At 40.7% G+C, this 24,678-nt stretch overlaps 1 protein-coding gene across 6 annotated transcripts in view; it reads left to right on the plus strand.

The window, feature by feature from the left end:
• Positions 1–24,678, plus strand: part of HIVEP1 (human immunodeficiency virus type I enhancer binding protein 1) — a 136,454-nt gene that overhangs the window by 106,345 nt on the left and 5,431 nt on the right. For 5 of the 6 annotated variants that reach the window (XM_018039099.1, XM_018039098.1, XM_018039097.1 and 2 more), the window contains exons 5-7: positions 1,552–1,685; positions 2,397–2,572; positions 7,112–7,213. In XM_018039099.1, coding sequence (XP_017894588.1) covers positions 1,552–1,685; positions 2,397–2,572; positions 7,112–7,213 — 412 coding nt within the window. The remainder of the gene's footprint in view (positions 1–1,551; positions 1,686–2,396; positions 2,573–7,111; positions 7,214–24,678) is intronic. The other variant, XM_018039100.1, reaches the window with a different exon arrangement.

Genomic DNA, 24,678 nt, shown 5'->3' on the forward strand with positions numbered 1-24,678 from the left:
ACTTGAGCTATATGGACTGGTGACCATGGGGGACTGGCTACTGGCTTGAAGGTTGACTCACACCCAAATGTGGATGTATTTATAATTCAAAATGGAAAAGAATAGACAGATGCCAAAAGAAACGAGGTGTCAACAACAGATAAGGGATAGAGTAATTAAGCATATAGACTGAGAAAACAGTAAAGCTTTGGCATGTTACTCAGTGGTGAACAGAAATGAGATTTGATAGCAAGAATGTGAGCAAAAGATAAGTGAGAATTTGGTATTGAGAAGAAGATAAGCAATAGGATTGCTGCTGTTAAAGGTACAAAGTCAAGGAAAGGTGTGAGTATGTAGATTCCAGATTGCAGGGAAACCGGATGTGTTTGGCAGAAAAGGAGGAGACAGTTGCCTTTGTACTTGTCAGGGTCCGTTACGTCTTCACACCCCCTTTTTGAGACAGGCCAGCTGCTCTTCTTTGCCCCTGGCTTTGTAAGGCCTTCCCAAAGGAGTTCTTGGTGAGGCCGCACTGGCCCTCTGTTCGTGGTACACACACCCTCTCATCACTTACCTGTTACTGTGCCATCACAGTACAGTAGCTGTCTACTTGGCATGTCGGGGAGGCTGGAATCAAGAGGCCCTTGATCAGAAAAGTTGGGCCTTACTTTGGATTTGGCCAGAGGACTGGGGTTGGTGCTCTTGCCGTTAACACTTGACCTTGGACAAGGGTCCTTCCTCACTGGGATGTGATCCACTAGTGCTCCCCACCTCCCAGGGGCCTTCGAGGGCAGAGTGGACTGGGGAGTGAGATAAGTGGTTGGGAATAGTGCAGCTGTATAAAATCATGAGTTGGTGTCACTACAGCGTTTCGGTGGGGAAAGTAGACACTGTTCATTATTCTCATGTTCAGTGCTTTTTTTCTAGAGATTTAAGTAGTATGAGGCCAAGACCTAACTTTTGACCTGTGATGTATAATTCACAGTCATCACTATTCAGGAACTTTGCAGAGGATATAGAGAAGAAATCTAATTATGATTTAAAATGATGGGGAAGAGGAGGCTAAAATATTGGGAAACAGGGCTACTGCTTTAACTTCACAGCACATTGATACTGGTGGGGAGTTACTCGTCTTTTTCAGGGTGTGAGACATTCTGCCAGAGGGGCAGCTAGCTCTTTTCCATCTTTAAAGAGTAAACTCTTTAACAAGCATGCTTAGGCTTTAATATGAGTGGTTAGTTAGCTCTAAGAACAGTATTTAGTTTATTTTTAAAATTCGTATTAAGTTCATTGAATACCAGGGTGGGGGGTTGTAGAGTCTTTATTTGGGGGTGTCACTGGAATGTGGTGGAATTTTAAAGTCCAGTAAGATTTATCAGTTCACTGTGATTCCGACAGATAAAGGAAGAGAGAAAGCAATGAACTTTAAAGCTGTTATATCCTTGTAATGACTTCCATTAAGCTAACCTTATGCACTGTACTCTGCCGTGTTTTAATTTCCCAGTGAAACATCAGCGTGTTTGTGTTTTCAGCTATATTAAATTAGTGTCTCTCTCTTTTTTTTTTCCCTTTCAGAGAGCATTAGGTAATCAAAAGTCCACAGTAGTTGAATTCAGCAGTAAAGATGCCTCTGAAATTAACAGTGAGCAAGATAAAGAAAATTCCTTAATCAAAAGTGAACCAAGAAGAATTAAAATATTTGATGGAGGGCAAGTACAAATTTTACTTCTTAAATGTACATTTAAACTTACTTTTTAAATGTACATTTGCTTTCATGTGAATGAAGACTTACTAGTGCCAATTTTATATAAATGTTGCAGTTTCTCGGCTTATTAACAGAATCTTCATGGCAAAATATATGTTAGGTATTATGTTAAATAACTCCATTTTGATCAAGAAAATGATAACTATTTAGGAAACATTGTAGGTTCTAGGAGGCAGCTGAACACTAAATTTTCAGAGTGAACCCTGGGTTTCACATTGATTCATAATAAGGAATGGCCTGGAAAAAAATCTGCTAAGAGAGATGAATTAATTGCCTATTTGATATCTTTTGTGAATTTGGTTGTGAGAAAAATCATAACAGCCAATTGTAGTTAAAATGAAGTTCAGAAATATTTCAGTACTGATAGTTGTAACTGAATTTAACAATAACGAAACTTTTAGACAAGTGACTTAGAGGAACTATTTTAAAATTAAACCTGGTATTGAATAAAGTTGCTTGAATTGAATCAGCTATTCCAATATTGTGTTGCTTTGAAAAGCTGGAATATTCTGTTACTTGTACGTGCATAACATTTTTATTGATTGAGTGTAAATATTGTGCCTTGTTTTATTTTTTAGGTTGAATTTTAATCATCAATATTTTCTCCAAGACATAGTATCCAGTTGCTTTATTCATTGTTTTTTCTTTAAATTAGATATAAATCAAATGAAGAGTATGTATATGTCCGAGGCAGGGGAAGAGGAAAGTACATTTGTGAAGAATGTGGAATCCGTTGTAAGAAACCTAGTATGTTAAAGAAACACATACGAACCCATACAGATGTCCGCCCCTACCACTGCGCTTACTGTAACTTCTCCTTTAAGACTAAAGGTATGAGATGACATTGCTTCATAGTCCTTTATTATATGCATTAAGTCAGTAGAGCCAAGACCCAGCTGTACAGATTATTTGACCAACGCTGTAGTAGTTTAAATAGACTAAACTATACCTTGTTAGCATCATGTTTTTATTTCTTTATGTATTTCTAGACCACAGATTTTAATTACATACTTTTAGAATATATGTAATAAATATGACATTCTAAAAGGAGCAAGTGCCCTTTTTTCTTTTACTCCCCAAATTACAGTTGTATAACATGATGACTAATAACATTTTCAAAATTACTTATTTTGGGGCCAAAGAAGAAAAAGAAATTTTTGTGATCACAATTAAATGCATTTCAGTGCTAAAAGATTAAAGACAAAAATTAATAAGTACAGTAAAACTATACTGATTACATTCATGTTTTATTATCTAATTTTAGTCATGCATAGCCATTTCTTTTGTTTTCCATGAAACATTTATTTTACCCAAATTCTGTTGAATTTTAGTTTCAAAGTTTTATACTCTTTAATTATTATAGAACTCAGAACTAGTAGTTAAGGTTAGAGTTAGTACCATTTCTGTATTCTTTATATGTTTTTATTTAACTTGTAAGCCTTTATTATAGTTAAGGTAATTTTACCTTCTGCAAATTTCCTGTTGCATATAATGAATGCGCTATTGTAAAATGTTTGCTTTCTCCATTAGGTTCCTTGTTTATGGATTATTGTATAAAAATTAGTTGCTTGAGGCTTCAATTTCGTATACCACCCTTTACAAAATAAGACTGTCCCAAATACAAGGCAATGTGATCATAAAATTATTTGTCTGAAAGGACAAAATCTATGAAAAATATTTAATCAGTAACTTTTTCACAGAACTACTTTATTTTTATCCCTTTTAGTTAACATTTGCTTTTTTCTTATTGTACTGGTTGACTTTGAGGTTTCTGCTTTAAAGATTGATAAATTCTTCAGCAAAGTTTATTACCTCTTTTGGCCACTGTTTATTGGCATTTAAGGAGAGTTATAGTGTATAGCAACTAAGTAGCTTCTACTTAGCTCTCCTTAAATGCCAGTAATACCTGAAACAGGAGTGATGGGGGAAAACAAAACTGTGATCCAGATAGCCTTGAATATTTCTAAAGTTTCAAGAAATCATGAGTTGGGAGCAACCGTGATTCTGTCTTTCTTGGTGTATAGAGGAGTTCCTTCTAGAAATGGAGGGTGCATTTCAGGATGATTTTCCTGATCTTGTGGGAAGACTTGATAGGATTAGGTGGTTTGATCTTTTAACCCAGTTCATGGCTTTTACACTGGTTTTGATCCTAATGATTATGAAACACCTGTCTGTTAAATAATTTCCAATGTGAGACCAGGAGATCAGCAGTAGCCCAGTATTTACAAATGAAAGATGACCAGGTACAAAGTGATGTTACCAGATAAAAGAGGATCAAGGTATAATGTGAAATGGGCATTTCTCAGTAGGAGGGAAAGGAGTCAGGATATTTTAAAGGTATATTTATAAGGACAAGAAAGGAAGGAAAATGTAGATGTGGAAAACCAGTGGAACGCAGAGATTTCTTGGCAAAGAAAACTTTCATGAATCGTCAAGTATGAATCCTAGTGAGATAACTCAAACCAGCATCAGGTAGAATTTTAGATACATGTCTATTAAATGGTGGATGGGGCATTGTGGTCCGTGAAGAGGGAGCAGTGCATGTTAGCAGTCTTCCTGTCTGTCATTTCTCAAACATGCCACACATGTGAGTTTACATTAAACTTTCTGTTTTGTCAGATTGTTCATTGGAATTATGTGATAAATAAATACTTATTTAAAGAAAGCTACCCACGCTCAGGAGACTGGTGAAGAAAATGTCAGAAATTCACCATTTCCCTGTTCTCCTCAGGGCAATTCTCTTTGCTGTGGTCAGCTTCCTTGTAGAAGGCTACCTTTTGTGGATGCATGTGAAACAGATTCCATAGAACCTTTTAAAGGCAGCTAACTAATAAAAGTCTTGTTTTTTGATGAGACTGTAGATTTTGCCCTACCCTGATTGATTTGGTTTTCCCAAGCAGCTCACCTCTACTTCTTATTGGATGTGTCTGATTATTAACAGAAAGTAACAGTGATGTGACGGCATGCCCTATAACTAGGAGTATGCAAAGATAGCATTGCTCTGTCCTCCTAGACTTTGATGCTTCTGGTGGTCATGCTTGTAAATCTATGCTTCATCATTTGTCCTCTCAGTTTATTTTATGAATGCGTTTTCAAACCAGTTTTAATTGATTTGTCTTCATTATTCTACTTTAAAGGTCAGTCAGCAGAAAATATACATTGAGCTTGCATCTCTTTAGGATTTAGGCCCATTTATATCACAGAAAGTTGGGCTGTCTCTATATATAGCTATAGGAACCCAGAAACAAAAGCTTCCTGCTTTCCAGAGGATTTAGATTAATGTTTATTAAATCTGTTGAAAAATGTATTGTGTTAAATTAATGCACCAAGTTTACAGCATTGCTAGGGGATATTTGCATTTTAATATGCATGTTCTGCATATGAAATGCAAATTGTATTTTAAATTATTTACAAAGTTGGTTAATAATAAGTAATAGCTCAAGCTATGAGAAAATATGCTTATTAAAAACTTACATTCCCAAATTTGCCTCCTTACAATTCTACATCTATCTCTTAGAAAATAAATGACCTCTATGACTATCTATGTAAGGAACAAAAGCATTTTGAAAGAACTATTAGTGGACCTTGTAATTTGGTTTGTAATATTGTTATCATACTAGAAAGTGTTTTGACTTGTAAATGGAAATTTCAGCCACGATAAGAAGGGAAAACTAGTCATAACTTTTAATATGAAAATTTTGAAGCATACAGAAAAGTAGATATTTGTATAATGAGCACCAGTATACCCATCATCTGTTAATAGTTGTTAACATGTTGCCAAATTTGCTTCATGCTTTATTTTAAAATAAATGTCAGACATGGCCAAGTCATTTAAGCTGGACATTATCTCTAGAATCACAGAGGTCAGGGTTTGCTGGATCCTAGTATCTAGTCCGGGCCCCCTCTTTCACTTGAACCTGTTAAGCCCCAAGCTCTGGGATGTTGTGCATACTAACTAGTGCAAGAAGTGGCCTAAGCAGGTGTGACCAGATCCACCGGCTTAGTGAATTTTTAGTGGAATTGAAGTTCTATAAATATTGCAGTTTCACTGGTCTTCTAGCTACCGCAAGATTTGGCTCCAAGTCTGGACCAGTGATTCAGATGTGTTTAGCTCTTCTAAAGGTTTATTCTCAAATACTAATATGCCCCTGCTCACCAAACCCAGCATTTAGATTTTGTTTCTTTTCAAAAGAGGTGATTTTCCCTTCTTGGCAATTTTGGGTGTGTGTGGCATTATCCACTCAAGCTGCTTGTTATCCTCTGGAGAATCTGAGTTCTCTCCCTGTATTAATGATCACTTTGGGCCAGCGTGCCCAGTGGTTCCCAGTGTAACCCGGTGATGCTTACAGGGGTCAATATACCAGCTGCCAGAGAAAACACCCCTTTAGGGTTATTGTTAGGAGACTTTTAGTCAGAAGGGTGAAGTGAAATTAATGCAGAAAATTGTTTCTCTTGTTCCAAACACACAGAAATACTATTTGTAATACAACAACTAACCATAGTTTTGAATCGATAGCCAGGCTTGAAATTTAGAAAGACAGATTCTCAGATAACAGAAATAAAAAAGAAACTCCAAACTAGCCTGGTAAACAGATATGGAAAAAAAAAATGTCCGTAAGGGCATCAAGCCAGATATATGCCCGCGGACTTGGGGATTCATACTGGTCCTAGAATGGAGTCTAAGGCCTCTGAAAGAACCCTGGCTCACCTGTCCAGTGTCTTTGGATCATGTAGGGAAAAGCCCCCTGCTGAAAACAAATCCCTATACCTATGCCATGCCAAAAAGATCCCCAGATTCATCCAGAATCAGTGGAATGAAGCTTTTCAAGTCTCAGGCAGAAGCACCTGGAAAACCGACATATAGCGATGTCTACAGCCCAGGGTACTTACAGCTTCATGCAGAACCATCTTGCTCAAGATAAGTTTACAATAAAAACTAAGAAGTGTACAAGGAAATAAAATACTATGAGGGAAAGCCAGCAAACACAGCCTGGGGAGAATTCAGAAACCACAGGTCACAGGGCAATCTGAAAGGGACTTTAAGTGTGTATAAAATGTTCTATGAAATAAATAAGGACTAGAGAATAGGAACCATAAGGAAATGGTAGACATGATCAAAGTAGAGGAGATTATTACTTAATAGTAATTAAGTAATAACCTGAATAATAAATCTCTCTTTATTATTACTTAATAACAGGGTTATTACAACATACAGATGCCAGTATTTTCTTTTGAACGAATTTCAGTCATTGGAATTGTGTAACCACAGTCTGTACTTTCACTTGAAATAGGAATGGAATTTGCCAGTATTGACAAATGCAATAGCAAAATAATACTATGTAAGCTTAGTAAACATTCTTTTCCCTTAAGGAAATCTGACAAAACACATGAAGTCCAAGACACATAGCAAGAAATGTGTGGATTTAGGCGTCTCAGTAGGTTTAATAGATGAACAAGATACAGAAGAATCAGGTAAGGCTTTATTCCATATTTTTCATAAATGCTATTTACAGTGTACTCTTTTTTTTTTTTTTTGCATCCATACTCTTCTTTCCATTCCCACTGACTTTGCTCAGTTCCTATTTTCATTGCCTCTTATTTATCCTATGTGATAGACTCCTGATCAGTTTCCCATCTTTACTCTGTCTTCCTTCCTTTAACATCTATCCCTACTGACGTTAAGTTAATCTTCTGCAGCATGTGTCTGACCATACTATCCCTCCGCTCCGAGTCTTCCATTGGTTTCCATTTGCCTACCAAGAACAGTATGAGCCACTTGACCACCAAGTAATTCCTCAAAATCCTTTCTAGTCTGATGCCCACCCGCTTCTCCACCTGTATCCCTCATCTTTCTCTCTTTTCACCTGCCCCACCGCTTGAGTCTCCTGCTTCCGTGACGCTGATCTGGCTCTCTGCCTGTACCCCTCTCCCTGAAGGCCCTGCCCTCAGTCTCCGCAGAAACGCGGCTCCCCGTCTGCACCTGGTCTAAATCTTATTTTCCTCCAAGATCCAGCTCAAATCCACCGCTGCCACGAAGCCTTCTCTGATTTTTCCCCTTGCCACAGCACTTGTGGAAAGCAATTGTTCTTTCCTCGACACCTGTAATATTCTAGAGTTTGCTCCGTGAAAGTAATGAATCCCTTTCTGCTATGTTTTTATTATGATTTACACGCTTCCTCTCTCACCTCCTCACTGAGATTCTCAAGCATGTCATGAGTAGAATTCATGCCTGAGTATAACTCACGGCCACCCACAGTCCTCAGCGCGGCGCCTTGCTCAGGGCAGCTGCTCTGGAAATATTTGTGGCATAAAGTATTCATTTGCTTCCCGGAATTGTTTATTATCTTGAAAAGGTTAACTGGTTGTTTTCTTAACAATGTTAGCTCAACAACTAGAAGTATTTATCTCTAACCGATTTTGAGGAGAAATAAACCTGTTCATCTGTTCTGACTAATCAGACAGTAGAATTGTATTCTTGTAAGGCATTTTGTTTTAACCCAAGAATTTAGCAACAAAAGAGATACATTTTTTTTAAGTTGTCCTATTGCTTTTTTGAAAAATACCCTAAATTAAACATTTGCCTGCTTGCTATGTTTTAGTTAGTATGTACTAGTTTGATGTAGAAAAAATTTCCAAAGAGAAAATGGTGAAAACATCTTTGAAAACATAGGTTAAAAAAAGCAAATGCTTTTCATTACACCTGACAACAATTAGCGCACTAGATGAACCAGCCTGAATTTGTTTCTAAATATTCAAGAGAAGTGACTCATATTGTAAGTGCTACAGTTGATATGATTTAGTATTTTAAGCATAAGGAAAGGATTGCCTTAAATGTTAATTACTGGCAATAAATGGATGTGTTCTTAAGGAAAAGATAATTATAACAAACTTAGGACAAAAAGGAGGTTCTTAGTGTTTTATAGACACTTTGATACATATTGGGAATGGCAATATCAGGATTTAAAAGTAATATGTCAAATTAACATATGTGTAACTTTTTTGTCCTAGGAACAAAAGTATTAAAACTGATTTTCGAATGGCTAGGAATTGAATTCTGTGTTGGTGTCTTTGTTTAAAGACACACATTTAATAAAATTAATATACCTATAATTTACTTCTAATATAAATAGTCTTTTGATTTATTTTCTGCTCTTTTAAATCCTGCAGTAAATTAACTACCATAAGTATTTAAGTGAAAAAAAATCTCTCATTATTTATTTGCTTTATTGCTGTTACACTGAGCAATTCAGAATTAAAAGGCTAGGAAAAATGAGTAAGGGTTTCAGTGAGTATATTTATCACCCACAGACTAGGAAAAGCTCAAAGTAAGGGCTGTAACATGTAACACTAATTTCTGAAAAAGGTATAAATGTTAAAAGCATTATTATTACAATATATACTCTTAAGTGTTTTACTTTTTCAAGAAGATGAGTCTTACAAAAGTAAGTAAATATCTGTAGAAATCTACTGAATTGTCAAGGGAAGCTTGTGTTTATATCCCAGATTTCCTTAGGCGAATTAAGCGCAGTATTCATGAATTATCAGCATCATTCCGATTGGCTGACTGACGATGATCTTACATTATCTCCCATTCATTTTTGCCATTTCTCACCCCATTCCAGAAGTGCTGGAAGCAGGTTTTAGGTTACAACTCAAACTTAATGGCCCTAATTCCCAATTCAGTTGAGATCCTCTGATAAAACTCTAGGTAGCTTTACCTGTTTTTCTGTGTGTGTGTGGTTTTTTTTTTTTAATTACTGTATTTATTGGTAATACTCTCAGGTTTTTTTCATGGTTTTTATTCAGTAGTAAATAACAGCACTTCGGTGGATTTTGCCAACTGCTATCTTATACCAGAGACCTCATGTTTCTTTATAAAATGCCAACAAAACATATTCCTCCACTTTTGCTTTATTATAGGCTTGCAGTGAAGGCAATAAATGGTCAGTATTTATTGTTTGAAACAAATGGTCTTGCTTTGCCTTTATTGTTGTCTTCTGTTCTTCTAAAAAATATTTTGAGGTTTTTTTTTTTTAATACAGTTGAGATTACAAAGAGTTTTATTATATGCACTCATGTATTCACACCAGAGTCGGTGATTATATTTTCTTTCATTTGCTTTAAGCCTTTCTCTTAAATTCAGTGTATTTGGGGTAGAGGGGGGAAGCAAGCTAAATAAAGATCACGCATTAGGTGCAATGTCCCTTACGTACCCTTGCATGTCACTCTCCCCAGAGGCAAACAGTAACCACACTTAGGGATTTTCTTTCAGTTCATTCACCATACATGTGCATATCCACGCATAACACGTGGGTTTTTAAGTTTGTATTCCAAAGTTGCATAGACACTATCACCTTATATGTTGATACCTAGAAAATTAATTTTGCTTTATAAGTTTAAATTGTTCTGTAGAACAGTTTGTTTTTCTGCACATCCTTAACTATACCGGATAACTGTATGAATTTTAATTTGGGACCAGTTTGATGGATGATGGCTTGCTGCTTTATTTATGTGTTCTTGATTACTATCCTAAGGTTGGATCTTTGGGATGTAGTTTCATGCCGTTAAACTGATGACAGTGAGAGGTGGGATCTTGCTGAGCAGCTCTTCAGATGTCTGTGTTTTTAGAGAGGGAAGCCCGGAAGCCGGCAATGGATGCCGTGTGTCTGCAGGGTAGACTTGTTTTCTAGTCCAACACCAGCCTAGAACATAGTAGGTGTTCTTTTTCACTCTGCTTTGCTCATTCCTCCTCATCTTCCCAGTCTCTATACGTGGTGCCCGGGGCCATGATTTCTAAGCTCTCATCTTTTCTGTCTATGTCCCTCCTCCGGCAGTCTCATCCAGTCCTCTGACTTTTTAAATACCATCTGTATGCTGATGATTCCATGTTTACTCCAGACCTGCACGTCCATCTGCCTACTCACGGTCTCCTCTTGGATGTTCTAATGGACACCTAGAACCTGATGTGCCCCAAACTCCTGATTGACCCCTTTCCTCTTAAGACGCATGTTTCCCTGTGGTTTTTTCCCCCCATCCTTTCAGCTGTTACACTGAAATCTTGAAGTCTTGTCTGATGTCCTTTGCCTCCAGTCCATCAGTAAAACTGTCGCCTCCTCCTTCAAATGCATTCAGAAAAGCACTTTGGGCCACCTGTGGCAGCCAGCTCTGGTCAAAGCCACCATCCTGTCTTCTGAGTTGCTTGCAGTAGCCTCTGATGGTCTCTGGAGTTCAACCCCTGTCTCTTCACAGGCTGCTTCTGACACAGCAGCCAAAGTGGCTTTTAAAAACGATGTTACTCTGCTTAAAACCCTCCATCAGCCTCCTGGCTTGTTCAGAGCTGTGGTCTGTACCACCCCCACCCCCGCGAGCTCTCTGCCCCCACCCCCCCCCCCGCCCACTTCCTCACCGGGGGCTGGAAGGCATGCCATCATCTCTCAGCGCTCTGCTCAGATGTCACCTCATCAGGGAGGCCTTCCTGAACCGCCAGAGAAGAAAGGAAACCCCTGCCCCTCTCACCGCCAGCCTTACTCACACCCCCAACCTGCTTATTTTTCTGTATGGCACTTAATCACCACGAGATATGTGTGTATTATCTGTTCCTTTCAACTAGAAAATAGAACTTAAGGACAGGCATCTCCTCGTGCTCGCCGCTCTGTGACTTGCTGGGACTGTTAACTAGCAAGTCATAGGTGGTAAATAGTTGTAGACTGAATGAAGGACTGGGAAATGTGACCTTTTTCTGTTAGGAAATAACTCAATATTATTGTTTTTCAAGTATTTATTCATCTTCCATTAAATTCCTTCACTGTGATGAAATGGTAGCCATAATACAATACTTAACGCCTTTACTTCTGAATAGCCTTTACATGATGTGGCCGCGGTATTATAGGTGTTTGACACAGGTATTATCAAAGACGTGATGCCCATTCGTTTGTTTCTTGGTTATTTATGGGTTATCAGAGCAGAAGACTAGTGGATATTTTAAGCTACCCTGACCATTCTATTTCTTCATCCCCAGTAACGATCTGCCCAGACTGATAAGTATCTGTGGCCGTTTTTCAGGTTCCAGAGAAGTTTGTTCTCTTTCTGCTGGATTCCTTTTCTGGATTTAGTGCCACAGCCGCTGTCCAGTTATGTGCAAAGTCACTGCCCTCAGGAGCTCCTTGCCTGAGGCTGTGATGCTGGAATGTTGAGTGAGCCCAGCCTGGCCAGGGTCCACTCCCCAAGGCTGGGATCTGGGGAGGACAGAGATACCTGGTCAGGAACAGAGGGATGACTGGGGGTATCCCAGGAGAAAGGAAAGGAAGGGAATATAGAAAAAAATGTATTTATCCATATGTCACTTTGTTCGAAAAAATATTGATGAGAGGGGGTGGGGTAAAGGATTCTGGACCCAGGGAGTTGTTAGGCAAAACCCCGGAGGTTGGGAGAGGGGTGGAGCGTGTTAAGAGTGTAAATGAGGCAGATGAGAGGAGAGCACTGGGCAAGCTGCGGGGGTCAGGGTCCTGCTGTACAGGAGAGTTTCAGCATGGTCCTTTAAGAAAGTCGGAGGGATTGGGGGTGTTTTTTTTTAAATCATCTAAAATAATTTAAAGTCACTGCCATTTTAGTCCCATATATATATGAAAAAGCTAGCTTAAAACCCAACATTCAAAAAACGAAGATCATGGCATCTAGTCCCATCACTTCATGGCAAATAGATGGTTAAACAATGGAAACAGTGACAGACTTTATTTTCTTGGGCTCCAAAATCACTGCAGATGGTGACTGCAGCCATGAAATTAAAAGACACTTGCTCCTTGGAAGAAAAGCTATGACCAACCTAAACAGCATATTAAAAAGCAGAGACATTGCTTTGCTGACAAAGGTCCATGTAATCAAAGCTATGGTTTTTCCAGTAGTCATGTATGGATGTGAGAGTTGAACCATAAAGAAGGCTGAGCGTCAAAGAATTGATGCTTTTGAACTGTGCTGGAGAAGACTCTTGAGAGTCCCTTGGACTGCAAGGAGATCAAACCAGTCCATCCTAAAGGAGATCAACCCTGAGTATTCACTGGAAGGACTGATGCTGAAACTGAAGCTCCAGTACTTTGGCCACCTGATGCGAAGAGCTGACTCATTAGAAAAGACCCTGATGCTGGGGAAAGATTGAAGGCAGAAGAAGAAGGGGACAACAGAGGATGAGATGGTTGGATGGCATCGCTGACTCAATGCATGTGAGTTTGAGCAAGCTCCAGGAGTTGGTGAAGGACAGGGAGGCCTGGTGTGCTGCATTCCATAGGGTTGTAAAGAGTCGGACACTACTGAGCGACTGAACAACTATGTATCTGACTTTTGCTTCCCAGGTGGCTCAGAGGTAAAGAATCCGCCCGCCAGTGCAGGAGACATGGATTCAGTCCCTGGGTTGGGAAGATCTGGAGGAGAAAATTATCCAGTATTCATGCCTGGAAAATCCCATGGACAGAGGAGCCTGGCGGGCTACAGTCCAGGGGATCACAAAGCGTCAGACACAGCTGAGCAACTAAGCACACGCCCATACACATCTGACTTTTAATCTGGATTATTTTCTCAAATATTCTTGAAACAAGGAAGCACAAGTAGTAGAGTTTTTAATCCATGCCCCCTTGGAATTTTCATTGCCGAGCTTTTGTTTTCTTTCTGCCCCTGCTATTTCGTTTTGTGGTGGGAATTTAGACAGTAATGGCTGAAAGACACATGATTTCTTTAGGTGGATAGTCCCATTTGGCAACCACAGTAATAATACCATGGAGCAAAAATCTTTTTCTGGAAGGGTGTTTTTATACACAGAGCACCTGAAGGTGTCAGCATCCCTCCTTCTCCACCAGGTGGAGTTTACAGGTTTGGGTGGATCGTTAGTAAGACTTTGTCCTCATCCATCCAGTTTTATATGTATAAATGTATAATGACTCACTCAGAAGCCTTGCTGTTCATTTATTAAATCAGGGAGCTTTATTTCTCTTGGGGTTCATTTCTGCTCTGACTCAGCAGCACCACAAGGTAGATTTCCCTGCAGAATAGACCATCTAAAAGCCGAGGACTTGATTTGTTCCTGCCTTCACATTTCTGCGTGTGTTTAAAACCTTGCCTTTATCAATTCCATAAGGATGTTGTAAGGAAGAGTGGTGTATGTTATGAAGTGTTTCATTTCAGGATCAATTTTATTTTCCAAGGAAAAATATAAGTTATCAGCCATACTAATGTAGCAGAAGTAGTGGCTGACTTAAAATAGGAGGGAGAATAGCATTTTCAGCTCTCCCAGTTTTAATCTAATTGAAATGTACATCTGCTGCTGGAAAGCTCAGGTCCAGAAGCTGCTCCGGGCAGAGTGGTCTCAAGTGCTGGCTTCTCTCTCCCACTGCTTCCTTGCCTCCCGTAGGAGTGTCCCAGGCCCCTCACCATGCCGGGAAACCGCCCCCCCTTCTCAGGAGCAGGCTCACGGCCGCCGTTCCTTCTGAGACTTCAGCTGCCATCACCATATTCCTGCCTGATCGTGTATTCCTTGTTTTCTGGAAAACAAGTGGTGAAACTGCCCTGTGTAATGTAGGTAGGGTCTTTCCACATATTAGCTTGCTGTCTCTTTCCCTTTAACCATGCACAGTCTTACTAAGCACTTTTGTGGTGTCCTGATATCATTTCTTGTCCTTTTCATCTAACTCTGGTATTAAGCCCAGTGCACTTCTAGAAACTGCACTAGGACTTCCATCTGCTGCATGCCTACAGAAACATTCAGGAAAATGCCAAGGTTTGGCTACCAGTTAGAAGTTTCTTACCTGTGTCCCTAAAGGTAGTGATTCCAGGGGCTCTTCCGATGCCTTCCATTTGGCCCTCGGAGGTGCGTTTATCCAGGGACATTACTGATCAACTGGATGAAAAGTACACGTTTAAAATTACTGAGTAAACTCCTATCAGCGGAATCTCCTTTGTCACCTAGGTTTTCCTAAACAAGTGGAGATTTCTCAGTTATGCAGCTAGATTACAGATGCCACCAGATAGCGCAGTGATTAAAGACAAGTAGGCAGGTTCAGGAGCAACTGGTACCCTAACACCTCATCTTGATCAATGCGAAGATTTGTGATGTTAACTCTTCTCTAGATGCTGAATAAAATTTCCCATGGACAGCAGGGACGTGCTGTCAGAAGTGGGGTCCTAGAGCACTTTAGGAAGGACTGTTAGAGTCAGTACACTTGATGAAAGTCACGTAAGCCTTAACAGCCAGTGCTAACAGGAGACGTGAGAACTTGCTCCAGATATTTAAGCCTTGATTAATCTCAGACATCTGGGAAATGGGCATAAACTTTTTAAAGGGAAAAACCCACAAGGATGTTATTTGGGAGAACCTGATTCTGAATGCCAGAGTTTGCTGAATAGCAACCAGAAACCTAAGGATTGTGTTTTTAGGTTTATTGGAAAAATTAGGGGAGGAGCAGGGGGCACTTGGTCTTAAATTTAATTGATCTTTTCTGTAGCACACATAATCATCAAGAAATATCATCTCTGAGCTTTCACTTATTCAGCAAAATTAAAGGCTCTCTAAAGGCCAGTGTTGCTACAGAGTAGCCCACCATAATATTTATTTGAAAAATCATAACTGTTTGGTAATGTCTTGGTCAGCTTCTGGCTTTTCTGGGAAGAGTCCAGGCTTTTTTATTCCATGTTCATATTTAATTATTCCTTTATATTTGCCTTATTTTCATCAGAGATTTACTCTAGGTTTATTTCTACTTATCTACAGTATTTCTTCTCCTGCTATCATCTCCAACCTTGTTCTTTTTTTTTTGGAATGTCCTAAACCTGTTTTCTCATCTACCAGCTCTTTACCCCAAATGTCATACACCAGCCTAATGTGTGTGTTTCCTGGCTGATGGAGCACTTACTATAAGTCACTGTGGAGGTGTTGTGATGAAGGACCAAATACTCCTGAGCTGTTGACTCTTTACTCCCCTTAGCAACGTGGGCTGTATGGCTGCCCATCTTATCCTTCAGCAGATAAAATTCTTGTTCTCACTTTTCAAATGGAGTGAATTTAGAGATGTTGGGAAGCATTTATTCTGAATTAAGCAGAGGGGACTGTAATCTTATCTAAGGCAGCCATTAAACATTGGACATCTGCCGTCTCAAGTTTCCACTTAGTTTAAACCTAGCACCTCAAGCTGTAATCATAGTAGGTGCTTATGAAAAGTCTTACCCTCCAGCCAGCTGCATGCCTGCCTGTAATCTTGCAAAATTATATAGTCTCAGGAATTTTGTCCCTGTGTTCTTGGGATCTTAGTAAATACTTCTTTTGTATTCACCTTTTGTGTCAAAAAGTCACACCGCTGGCTGTTTGCTTTTTATGCTCTGATCCAAAGAATGTTTTCGTCAACAGACTGCTGGGCTTCAGTGCTACAAATGTTAATGTGTGCCCTTCACTGCCAGGCTGGGAGAACCATTCAGAGTGGCAAAGCGCAACTGGAAACACTGTTGGTGATGAAGTTCTTAGGATGGTGTATGTAAGAAGAAGCGGTTAGATCCCAGGACTTAAAACCTGTATCACATTTACCCTTAAAATTAGTGAAGAACTAAATGAAATTCTTTCAAAACGAAATGACCTGTAGGATATGTTTTTGTCACTGGGATGTCGGCAGAAGATATTTTTACTCCTTTTAAGAAAAACCTCCACACACAATATGAAACCATGATAGGTCTTGGAGTCTGTAGTTAAAATAAAGAAGTGTTCATGTCACTAGTGAGCAACACAGATAGGATTGCCTTTTGGTTTACTTCCTCAACTTAGCAAACGTTAAACTCTGGCCCATTATATAGTTAAGGTGAAAACATAGTTTAACAAAACCCCATTATTGCTGTAGTCGCATGCTTTAGAAGACTTTCCCCCATGTTGCCCTTGTTTGGATTTCAGAGAAATTATGAGGGAAAAAGGGAGAGAGAGAAATTGCAGCAACAGGACGTTGATGGAGGAGGCCCCACCGACCTCCCAGGGGAGCCAGTCTGAGGGAGGCCCCTGACTCAGCCAGCAGGGGTCGCTATTGTGCAGCAGTGAGAGGGCAAGCCTGCAGCACATCTAACTGAATGAAATGGGATTTGGAAATAATCCATCTTCAGGGAAGTGGTTTGATGAGTTAATTTTGAAAAGCACTATGGCTGCACTGCTTACCTTCTTTATCCCTCATAAATTTAAATTTACAGAAAATAGAATTCACATTACAAATATGTAGACTCGTACTGAGTACTGGAAATTTTCCTTTATAATGAGTTGAGAGTGTGTCCAGGAGGAGGGAAATTAAATAGAACTTTTAGAAGCCATTTATCTATGAATTTATTAAGTAAGTATGGGTTCCTTACTTCTGTTCTTGGGTCCCTGGGAGTTGCAGAGGGGTAGCCTACAGCTTTCACCCCGCTGGAGTTCCAAATAGGAAAAGGAGTACATCAGGGCTGTATATTGTCACCCTGCTTATTTAACTTCTGTGCAGAGTACATCATGAGAAATGCTGGGCTGGAAGAAGCACAAGCTGGAATCAAGATTGCCAGGAAAAGTATCAATAACCTCAGATATGCAGATGACACCACCCTTATGGCAGAAAGTGAAGAGGAACTAAAAAGCCTCTTGATGAAAGTGAAAGAGGGGAGTGAAAAAGTTGGCTTAAAGCTCAACATTCAGAAAACAAAGATCATGGCATCTGGTCCCATCACTTCATGGGAAACAGATGGGGAAACAGTGGAAACAGTGTCAGACTTTATTTTGGGGGGCTCCAAAATCACTGCAGATGGTGATTGCAGCCATGAAATTAAAAGATGCTTACTCCTTGGAAGGAAAGTTATGACCAACCTAGATAGCATATTGAAAAGCAGAGACATTACTTTCCCAACAAAGGTCCGTCTAGTCAAGGCTATGGTTTTTCCAGTGGTCATGTATGGATGTGAGAGTTGGACTGTGAAGAAAGCTGAGTGCCGAAGAATTGATGCTTTTGAACTGTTGTGGTGGAGAAGACTCTTGAGAGTCCCTTGGACTGCAAGGAGATCCAACCAGTCCATTCTAAAGGAGATCAGCCCTGGGTGTTCTTTGGAAGGAATGATGCTAAAGCTGAAACTCCAGTACTTTGGCCACCTCATACAAAGAGTTGACTCATTGGAAAAGACTCTGATGCTGGGAGAGATTGGGGGCAGGAGGAGAAAGGGACGACAGAGGATGAGATGGCTGGATGGACATGAGTCTGAGTGAACTCCGGGAGATGGTGATGGACAGGGAGGCCTGGCGTGCTGCGATTCATGGGGTCCCAAAGAGTCGGACACAACTGAGCTACTGCACTGAACTTAACTGAGCATTCCCTGTAGCTCAGATGGTAAAGAGTCTGCCTGTAATACACGAGACCCGGGTTTGAACCCTGGGGTCAAAAAGATCCCCTGGAGAAGGGAATGGCTACCCACTCCAGTTTTCTTGCCTGCAGAATTCCATGGACAGAGGAGCCTGGCAGGCCACAGCCCATGGAGTTGCAAAGAGTCAGACATGCCTGAGGAACTAACACTGTACATACCAAGGAAGGAAGAGTTGTCAGAGTATATCTGATTGGAATAATGATGTGGCTCTTAAAAAAAAAAAGAAAAACCCTGTTTCCAAGTTCTGGCTTCCCGCTGTATTTAAGTCGCTTAACTTGCTTGTGTAAGATGAATTTGGTGTCTGGTCTGCCACAGTGGCTGTCAGGTTTAAACATGACAGTCCATTAAGATATTGGCAAGCTGCTTCTGTAAAAGACCTGATAATAAATATTTTAGGCTTTATGGGCCGCACAGTCTCTGTCATGACGATGAAACTCAGTGAGTGTGGCGCAAAAGTTGCCATAGACAGTATGTCAACAGTGGGGCCTGGCTGTGTTCCCATAAAACTTTATGTAAAAGAACAGGGGGAGCCACGTGGGGTTTGGCAGCCCCTGATATATACTAGGAAGTCAGTGTCGTGTGCCATCGTAGTTACTGAGCTTAGCAACAGCCTGTAGCAAAATGCACAGTGTCACAAAGTCAGAAATGGTAGTTTCTGGGGTAGTTAGCACATCTGTGTCCTTGACCTTGCTGACTTGTGGTCGTGGGCAGGTCACTCTCCCAGTCTTCTATCAGCACAGGTTCTGAGTAGATAGGAATAGTCTTCTCTGGAGGTTAAGGGGACAACACAGTAATATGAAAGGGCTTTTTTTTTTTTTTTTAAGCACAAATGCAGAGGGCAGAGGTCTGGGCTTTGTTTTGGTGCTCTGGGTATTTAGAAGGATGCCTTTGTCTCAGGCTTCTTTAAGGTATCTATTGTATCTTCTTTCTGCCACTCTGGAATATCTACCCTGTTTAATAAGTATGGAATGACCGGAAACTCATTTTCAAGTTTCCAGATTTTGACAGTGGTCTTCCTCCTTCAGAAGCTTCACGACCCAGTGCACACAGGGATATAAACACTGTTCAGTCCTTATCTTGGGACAGAAAACTGCAGGAAGGAACCTCAGCTCTTCTGAAGTTCTCTGTGGGCTGCAGGCACGTGGCTGTGTGCAGGGAGAAGGCCAGGTCTACAGACACCAGAGTTTTCCCACCCCTAATACTGCGAACCTTGATCCTGAGGTGTGTCATCCGGGCAAAGACAGATTAAAATGGAGCCAAGTATTTTTACCTCCTTCCCCATTCAAAAGCATATGGTTTTCTTTATATACCCTTTCATGTAAATTGCATACACTGAAATTTAATATCTATATGTACAATTAAAAATTTAAAGATTTGTAGTATAACTGATTCTTAAACTTCCATACTCACTGTAAAATACAGTGTATTTGTTGTGATATTTCAAAGGCTATCAGTTTGCTTTCTCCTTCGGGCTTGTATTTTACACATTCTACTGTTCGTAATAAAATAATTACTTGAAGCTTTTAATGTCTGTGTAAACATTCAACTCCCTCATGCATATTTAGAAGCTAGGTTATTGACTATAATTCATTGATGACCTTCTTTCAGATCATTCTTTAGTTGGGTTTTTATAATATGACATTGGAACATGGAGTGTTTAGCACAGACTCAGGAGCCAGACCGGCCTGGGTTTGAATCTTGGTTCTGATACTTCTGAGCTGTGGGCTCCACCCTGTAAAATAATTCAGTGCTTTTTAAATTTTTTAAAAATCATTGTCTGAGAAAAAAAAAATCAGGTCCTTAATTAGTTTTTATCTGCAATCAGATAGCAGTGCTCTGTGTATAGAGTCTACCCGGGTTCTCCTGCAGTCTCGCTGGCTAGAACCAGGGTAGAGAGAACTGCAAGATGGGTACAAGATTTAAGAGTGTGTGTATGTTTGGGTGGGGGAGAGACAGGGGCATTAGGGTGTATTTTGGAGAAATTTCCTGAGCTTTTAAATTAAACGAGAGCCATGTTGGAATTTATCTCAATTAATAGTTTCCTATGAAACAACAGACGGAGAGAAAAAAAAAAAGCATGTCAGAAAGAGAAGTCTGAATGAGCATGATAAGGACAACAGGGAGATGGGGGGCGTGTACGCTTTTCTGAATGAGACAGAATCTTGGTGTCAGCAGAGTAAAATGAAGATCCCGGAGCATTGGTAAATAGATTGATGTCATTTTGTTTGTTTGTTTAAGATTATTTTGGTCTCATAGACAAGTTGAAAAGCTAGTGGAGCGTATACTCTATCCGGCCTCCCCTATTCGAGCATCTTACATGACCATACAACACTCGTCGATACTAAGAACCCAACCCCAGCTCAGGACTGCCAGCTGGAGAGCAGGACTTGCTGGTTTTCCCTCTGATGGCCTTTCCCATCCCAGGCTGTCCTTCAGGAGCCCACATCGCATCCAGCTATCATAGCCCCCCCAGCCTTCCCTGTCTCTCATGACCTCAACATTGATAGAGTCCATGTCAGTTATTTCTAGAATTTTCTCAGCTTGAGGTTTTCTGTTACATGCTCCTGGCTGGACTGAGGTTATACATTCTTGGGGAGGCGCCATAGGGAGACTGTGACCTTCTTGGGGCATCACATCAGGTACCGTATGTCACTACGTTTCATGGGTCACGTGAGCCTCCATTCCTTGGCCAAGGTGATGTCTGCCAGGATTCGCTACTGTAAACTTAACTCTTGTTCCCTTTATACATATTAAACATGGGTGGAGATACCTTCAAACTATGTAGATATTCTGTTTATGCATTGATGGACCTTGCCTGTGGTATTACTGTGGTGTTCTAATGTATTAATCAGAGTTTTTCTGCACCGAAAAGTTACCATTTCTCCATTTGTTCATCCATCCATCCATTTATTCATGACTTCCATATGGACTTAAGGCTGTGGACTTAATTCTTTGGGTTGCAGGCCCAGTACTGTTATTTATCATGTAGCTCAAGTTCTCAGTGGCCATTGAGAGCTCTTTGAGGTCTTTCCTATGCCCTTTCAATATGCTGCTGCTTTTTTATTACTATTATTTTTCTTTAAGCTATTCTTTACTCTTTGACACCTCAAGATGTTCCAGGCCTGGAACTGACCATTTCTCCAGGGACCCCTGGTTCCTTTTATTGGAGAATGGTGTTTAGGAACCAAGATCTAGCCACTAGGTGACGCATTTCTGGCTGCTAACCTGTCAGTGCTTCTAACCCCTCTTGTTGGATAGAGCTGGGAAATAACCATATGTATACTAAATCATATGTACACACATCTGTATTTATTTCTGTGTACACACATAGACACACACACACACACACACACACACACACACACACAAATGAGAACAGGAGTCCATACTGCTAATTCTAGTTCCAGTCCAGCCCCGCAGAGTTTATTCTGTCTAGCTTGTTCCATTTCCTTTTTTCCTTTCTCCTACAGTGAGAAACCTGGTTCTCATCTACAGGATGTCCACCCATTTGTCCCACTCTAGTATACCAATAAACTAGTTCCAGAAATGCTGGCCCGCCTGTGAAAACGGATTTATAATCACAGCACAGTGTCTCTGGGCAGGTCTTTTTGTCTTTTGCCATATTATCTCCCTCGTAGCTCAGCTGGTAAAGAATCCGCCTGCAATGCAGGAGATCTCACTTCGATTCCTGAGTCAGGAAGATCCACTGGAGGAGGGATAGGCGGCCCACTCCAGTATTCTTGGGCTTCCCTTGTGGCTCAGCTGGTAAAGAATCTGCCTGCCACGTGGGAGACCTGGGTTCAATCCCAGGGTTGGAAAGATCCCCTGGAGAAGAGAATGGCAACACATTCTGGTATTCTGGCCTGAAGAATTCCTTGGACAGAGGAGCCTGGCAGGCTACAGTCCATGGGGTCTCAAAGAGTTGGACACAACTGAATGACTTTCACTTTTTCATATTATCTGGTCAGAACCCTTTCTGCCAAGGTTCCCTAGGTCATGGTTGTGGGATTTATTTATGCTCAAGTCATCAGTCTGACCTTGCATTTCATCTTGAATTTTTCCCATGTCCTGGTTAATTATGCTTTTATTTACATACCATAAAATTCACTTTATGGTGTACAGTTCTATGGTTTTTGACAAATGTGTAGAATTATATATGTTGTTGTTCAAGTACTAAGTGTGTCCAACTCTTTGCAACCCATGGACTACAGCACACCAGGCTTCCCTGTCCATCACCAACTCCCAGAACTTGCTCAAACTCATTTCCATCGAGTCAGTGATGCCATCCAACCATCTCATCCTCTGTGGCCCCCTCTTCCTCCCACATTCAATCTCCCAGCATCAGGGTCTTTTCCAAGTGAGTCCGCTCTTGGCATCAGGTGGCCAAAGTATTGGAGCTTCAGCTTCAGCATCAGTCCTTTCAATGATGTTCAGGGTTGATTTCCTTTAGGATTGTATATCCACCCCACAATTCCATGTAGAATAGTCCTATCACCCTGAAAGTCTCCTGTGCCACTTATATACAGATAACTGCTCCTCCCCCACCCCCGTAAGAGCCCCTAGGAACTACTGATCTCTTTTCCTCCCTGTATTTCTCTGTTTTCCTGAGTCTCATATGAAAGGAGTCAGAATAAGTAGCTTTTGGGGTCTGGCTTCTTTCACTTAGCAAAATACATGTGAGATTTATCCATGTTTTTGTGGGAGTCAATTCCTTTATATTGCTGAGTAGTATTCTATTGTCTTAATGTGTCATAGCTTCTTATCCACTGACTACTTGAATGATAATCTGAGTTTCTTCCAGTATTTGGCAGTCATAAATACCATTGCTATAAAACATTCATATATAGGTTTTTATGTGAATGAAGTTTCCATTTCTGCAGGGTTTGATACTAGAAGTAGAATTGCTGGGTCGTTAGCTTGGTGTATATTTGGCTTTGGCAGAAACTATCAAACTGTTTTTCAAAGTGTCTAGACCATTTATTCTAACAGGTGTGTAGTGGCATTTCATTGTGGGTTTAATTTGCATTTCCCTGGAGATTGATGACATGGAGCATGCTTCTGTGTGCTGCTTGCTTTCCAGTTGTCTTTGGTGAAGTGTCTTCAAAGGTTTTGCCCATTTTTTTAAGTGGGTTGTTTGCTTTCTTATTGTTGAATTGGGTAGTTTTCAATATATTCTGAATATAATCCGTTTGTCAGAAATGTGATTTTCAGATGTTTTCTTCCAGTCTGTGGCTTATCTTACTCTCTTTTACAGTGTCTATCTCAGAGCAAAGTTTTCTTAATATTGATGAAGCCTAGTTTATCCATTTTTGTAAACTAATTATGCTTTTAGTGTCATTTGTGAGTTTTTGTTTTTTAAGAAAGTTTTCATCATTGAAAATTCCTTTCAGTGGGCATAGAATTCTGTTTTGTTTTCCTATGATTATTACTGTGTCTTTCATCAGTAGCATTTCATTTTTTTTTTTTTTCCCATAGTTTCTTCTCACAGCTGAAATTCCCACTTGGTATTCTATGTTGCTCACCATTCTCATCAGAGCTTTTAACATACTATATTGATCAATTATTTTAAATTCTCTGAAAGCTCTAACATCTGCACCATATCTGACTGGTTCTGATTGCTTTTCCTCTTCTGAGTACTTTTTTCTTGCCTTTTTGTATGGCTTGTAATTTTTATTGAGAGCTAGACATCTTGCATAAGACAATCAAGACCAATGTAAATAGCGTTTATGCCTGGCAAGTCCCTTCAAGTGAGAGTTGAAGCCTTGCTATTTCCGGTCAGGAGCTGGACTGGGTTGGAGAGCTCTGTTGCTGTTAAGATTACTACCATCAGAGCACAAAAGGCTTCAGATTCCTAAAGAGGCATTTCTTGTTTGGGGTGCGGGTTGGATTGTAAGAGAAATGCTTGTTCGATTCCCGTTTTAGGTCTTCCCTTGGCGCTGTGCATCAGAGAGGGTGCTGGACACGTTCTGTTCTTCTCCTGGTGCCCTTCCTGCAGTATTTTGCTGTTAGCTCTCACTTGAGGTGCCTTAGCCTGGCATTGGGGGGTGAGGAGGAGGATGGGGTGGCACTGTTCTGGCCCTGCCCCAGCCTCCTGCAGGCACCCTGTCCTCGGGTCCCTGGGCTCTGGCCCTCTTGTTCTCCTGCCCCAGCTCAGCTGTTGTGGTGGACTCAGCTGGCAACCCTGTCCCTCCTTAGGGAGTAGAGTTGTGTTTTTCCTCTTACTCACTCCATTTCCTCACCGCAGTGAATTCTCTCCAGCGTCCCAGGGTGGCGATGCTTCAGCGCCCCTCTTCACAGGACGGAGTGTTTGTTCCCTATGGAGAGAAGGGAGGGGGTGCGGGGGGTTCCCTGCCCCTCCTCAATGCTGCTTCTCTCCCCTGGATCCCGACCACCGTGGATGCTTAGTCCACTTTTCTGTGGGGTTGAACGGTGATCATCATCTACAGCCGGAAAGAAGAGGCAGCCTCAGAGGGTCCACCCAGCCCCCCCGCCCGCGCTCGGCCCTGACCAGTCTGTCCACCGTTTAGCCGGCCTCTGACCATGTC

The sequence above is a fragment of the Capra hircus genome, chromosome 23 (genome assembly GCF_001704415.2).
Source record: "Capra hircus breed San Clemente chromosome 23, ASM170441v1, whole genome shotgun sequence".
Classification (NCBI taxonomy): domain Eukaryota; kingdom Metazoa; phylum Chordata; class Mammalia; order Artiodactyla; family Bovidae; genus Capra; species Capra hircus.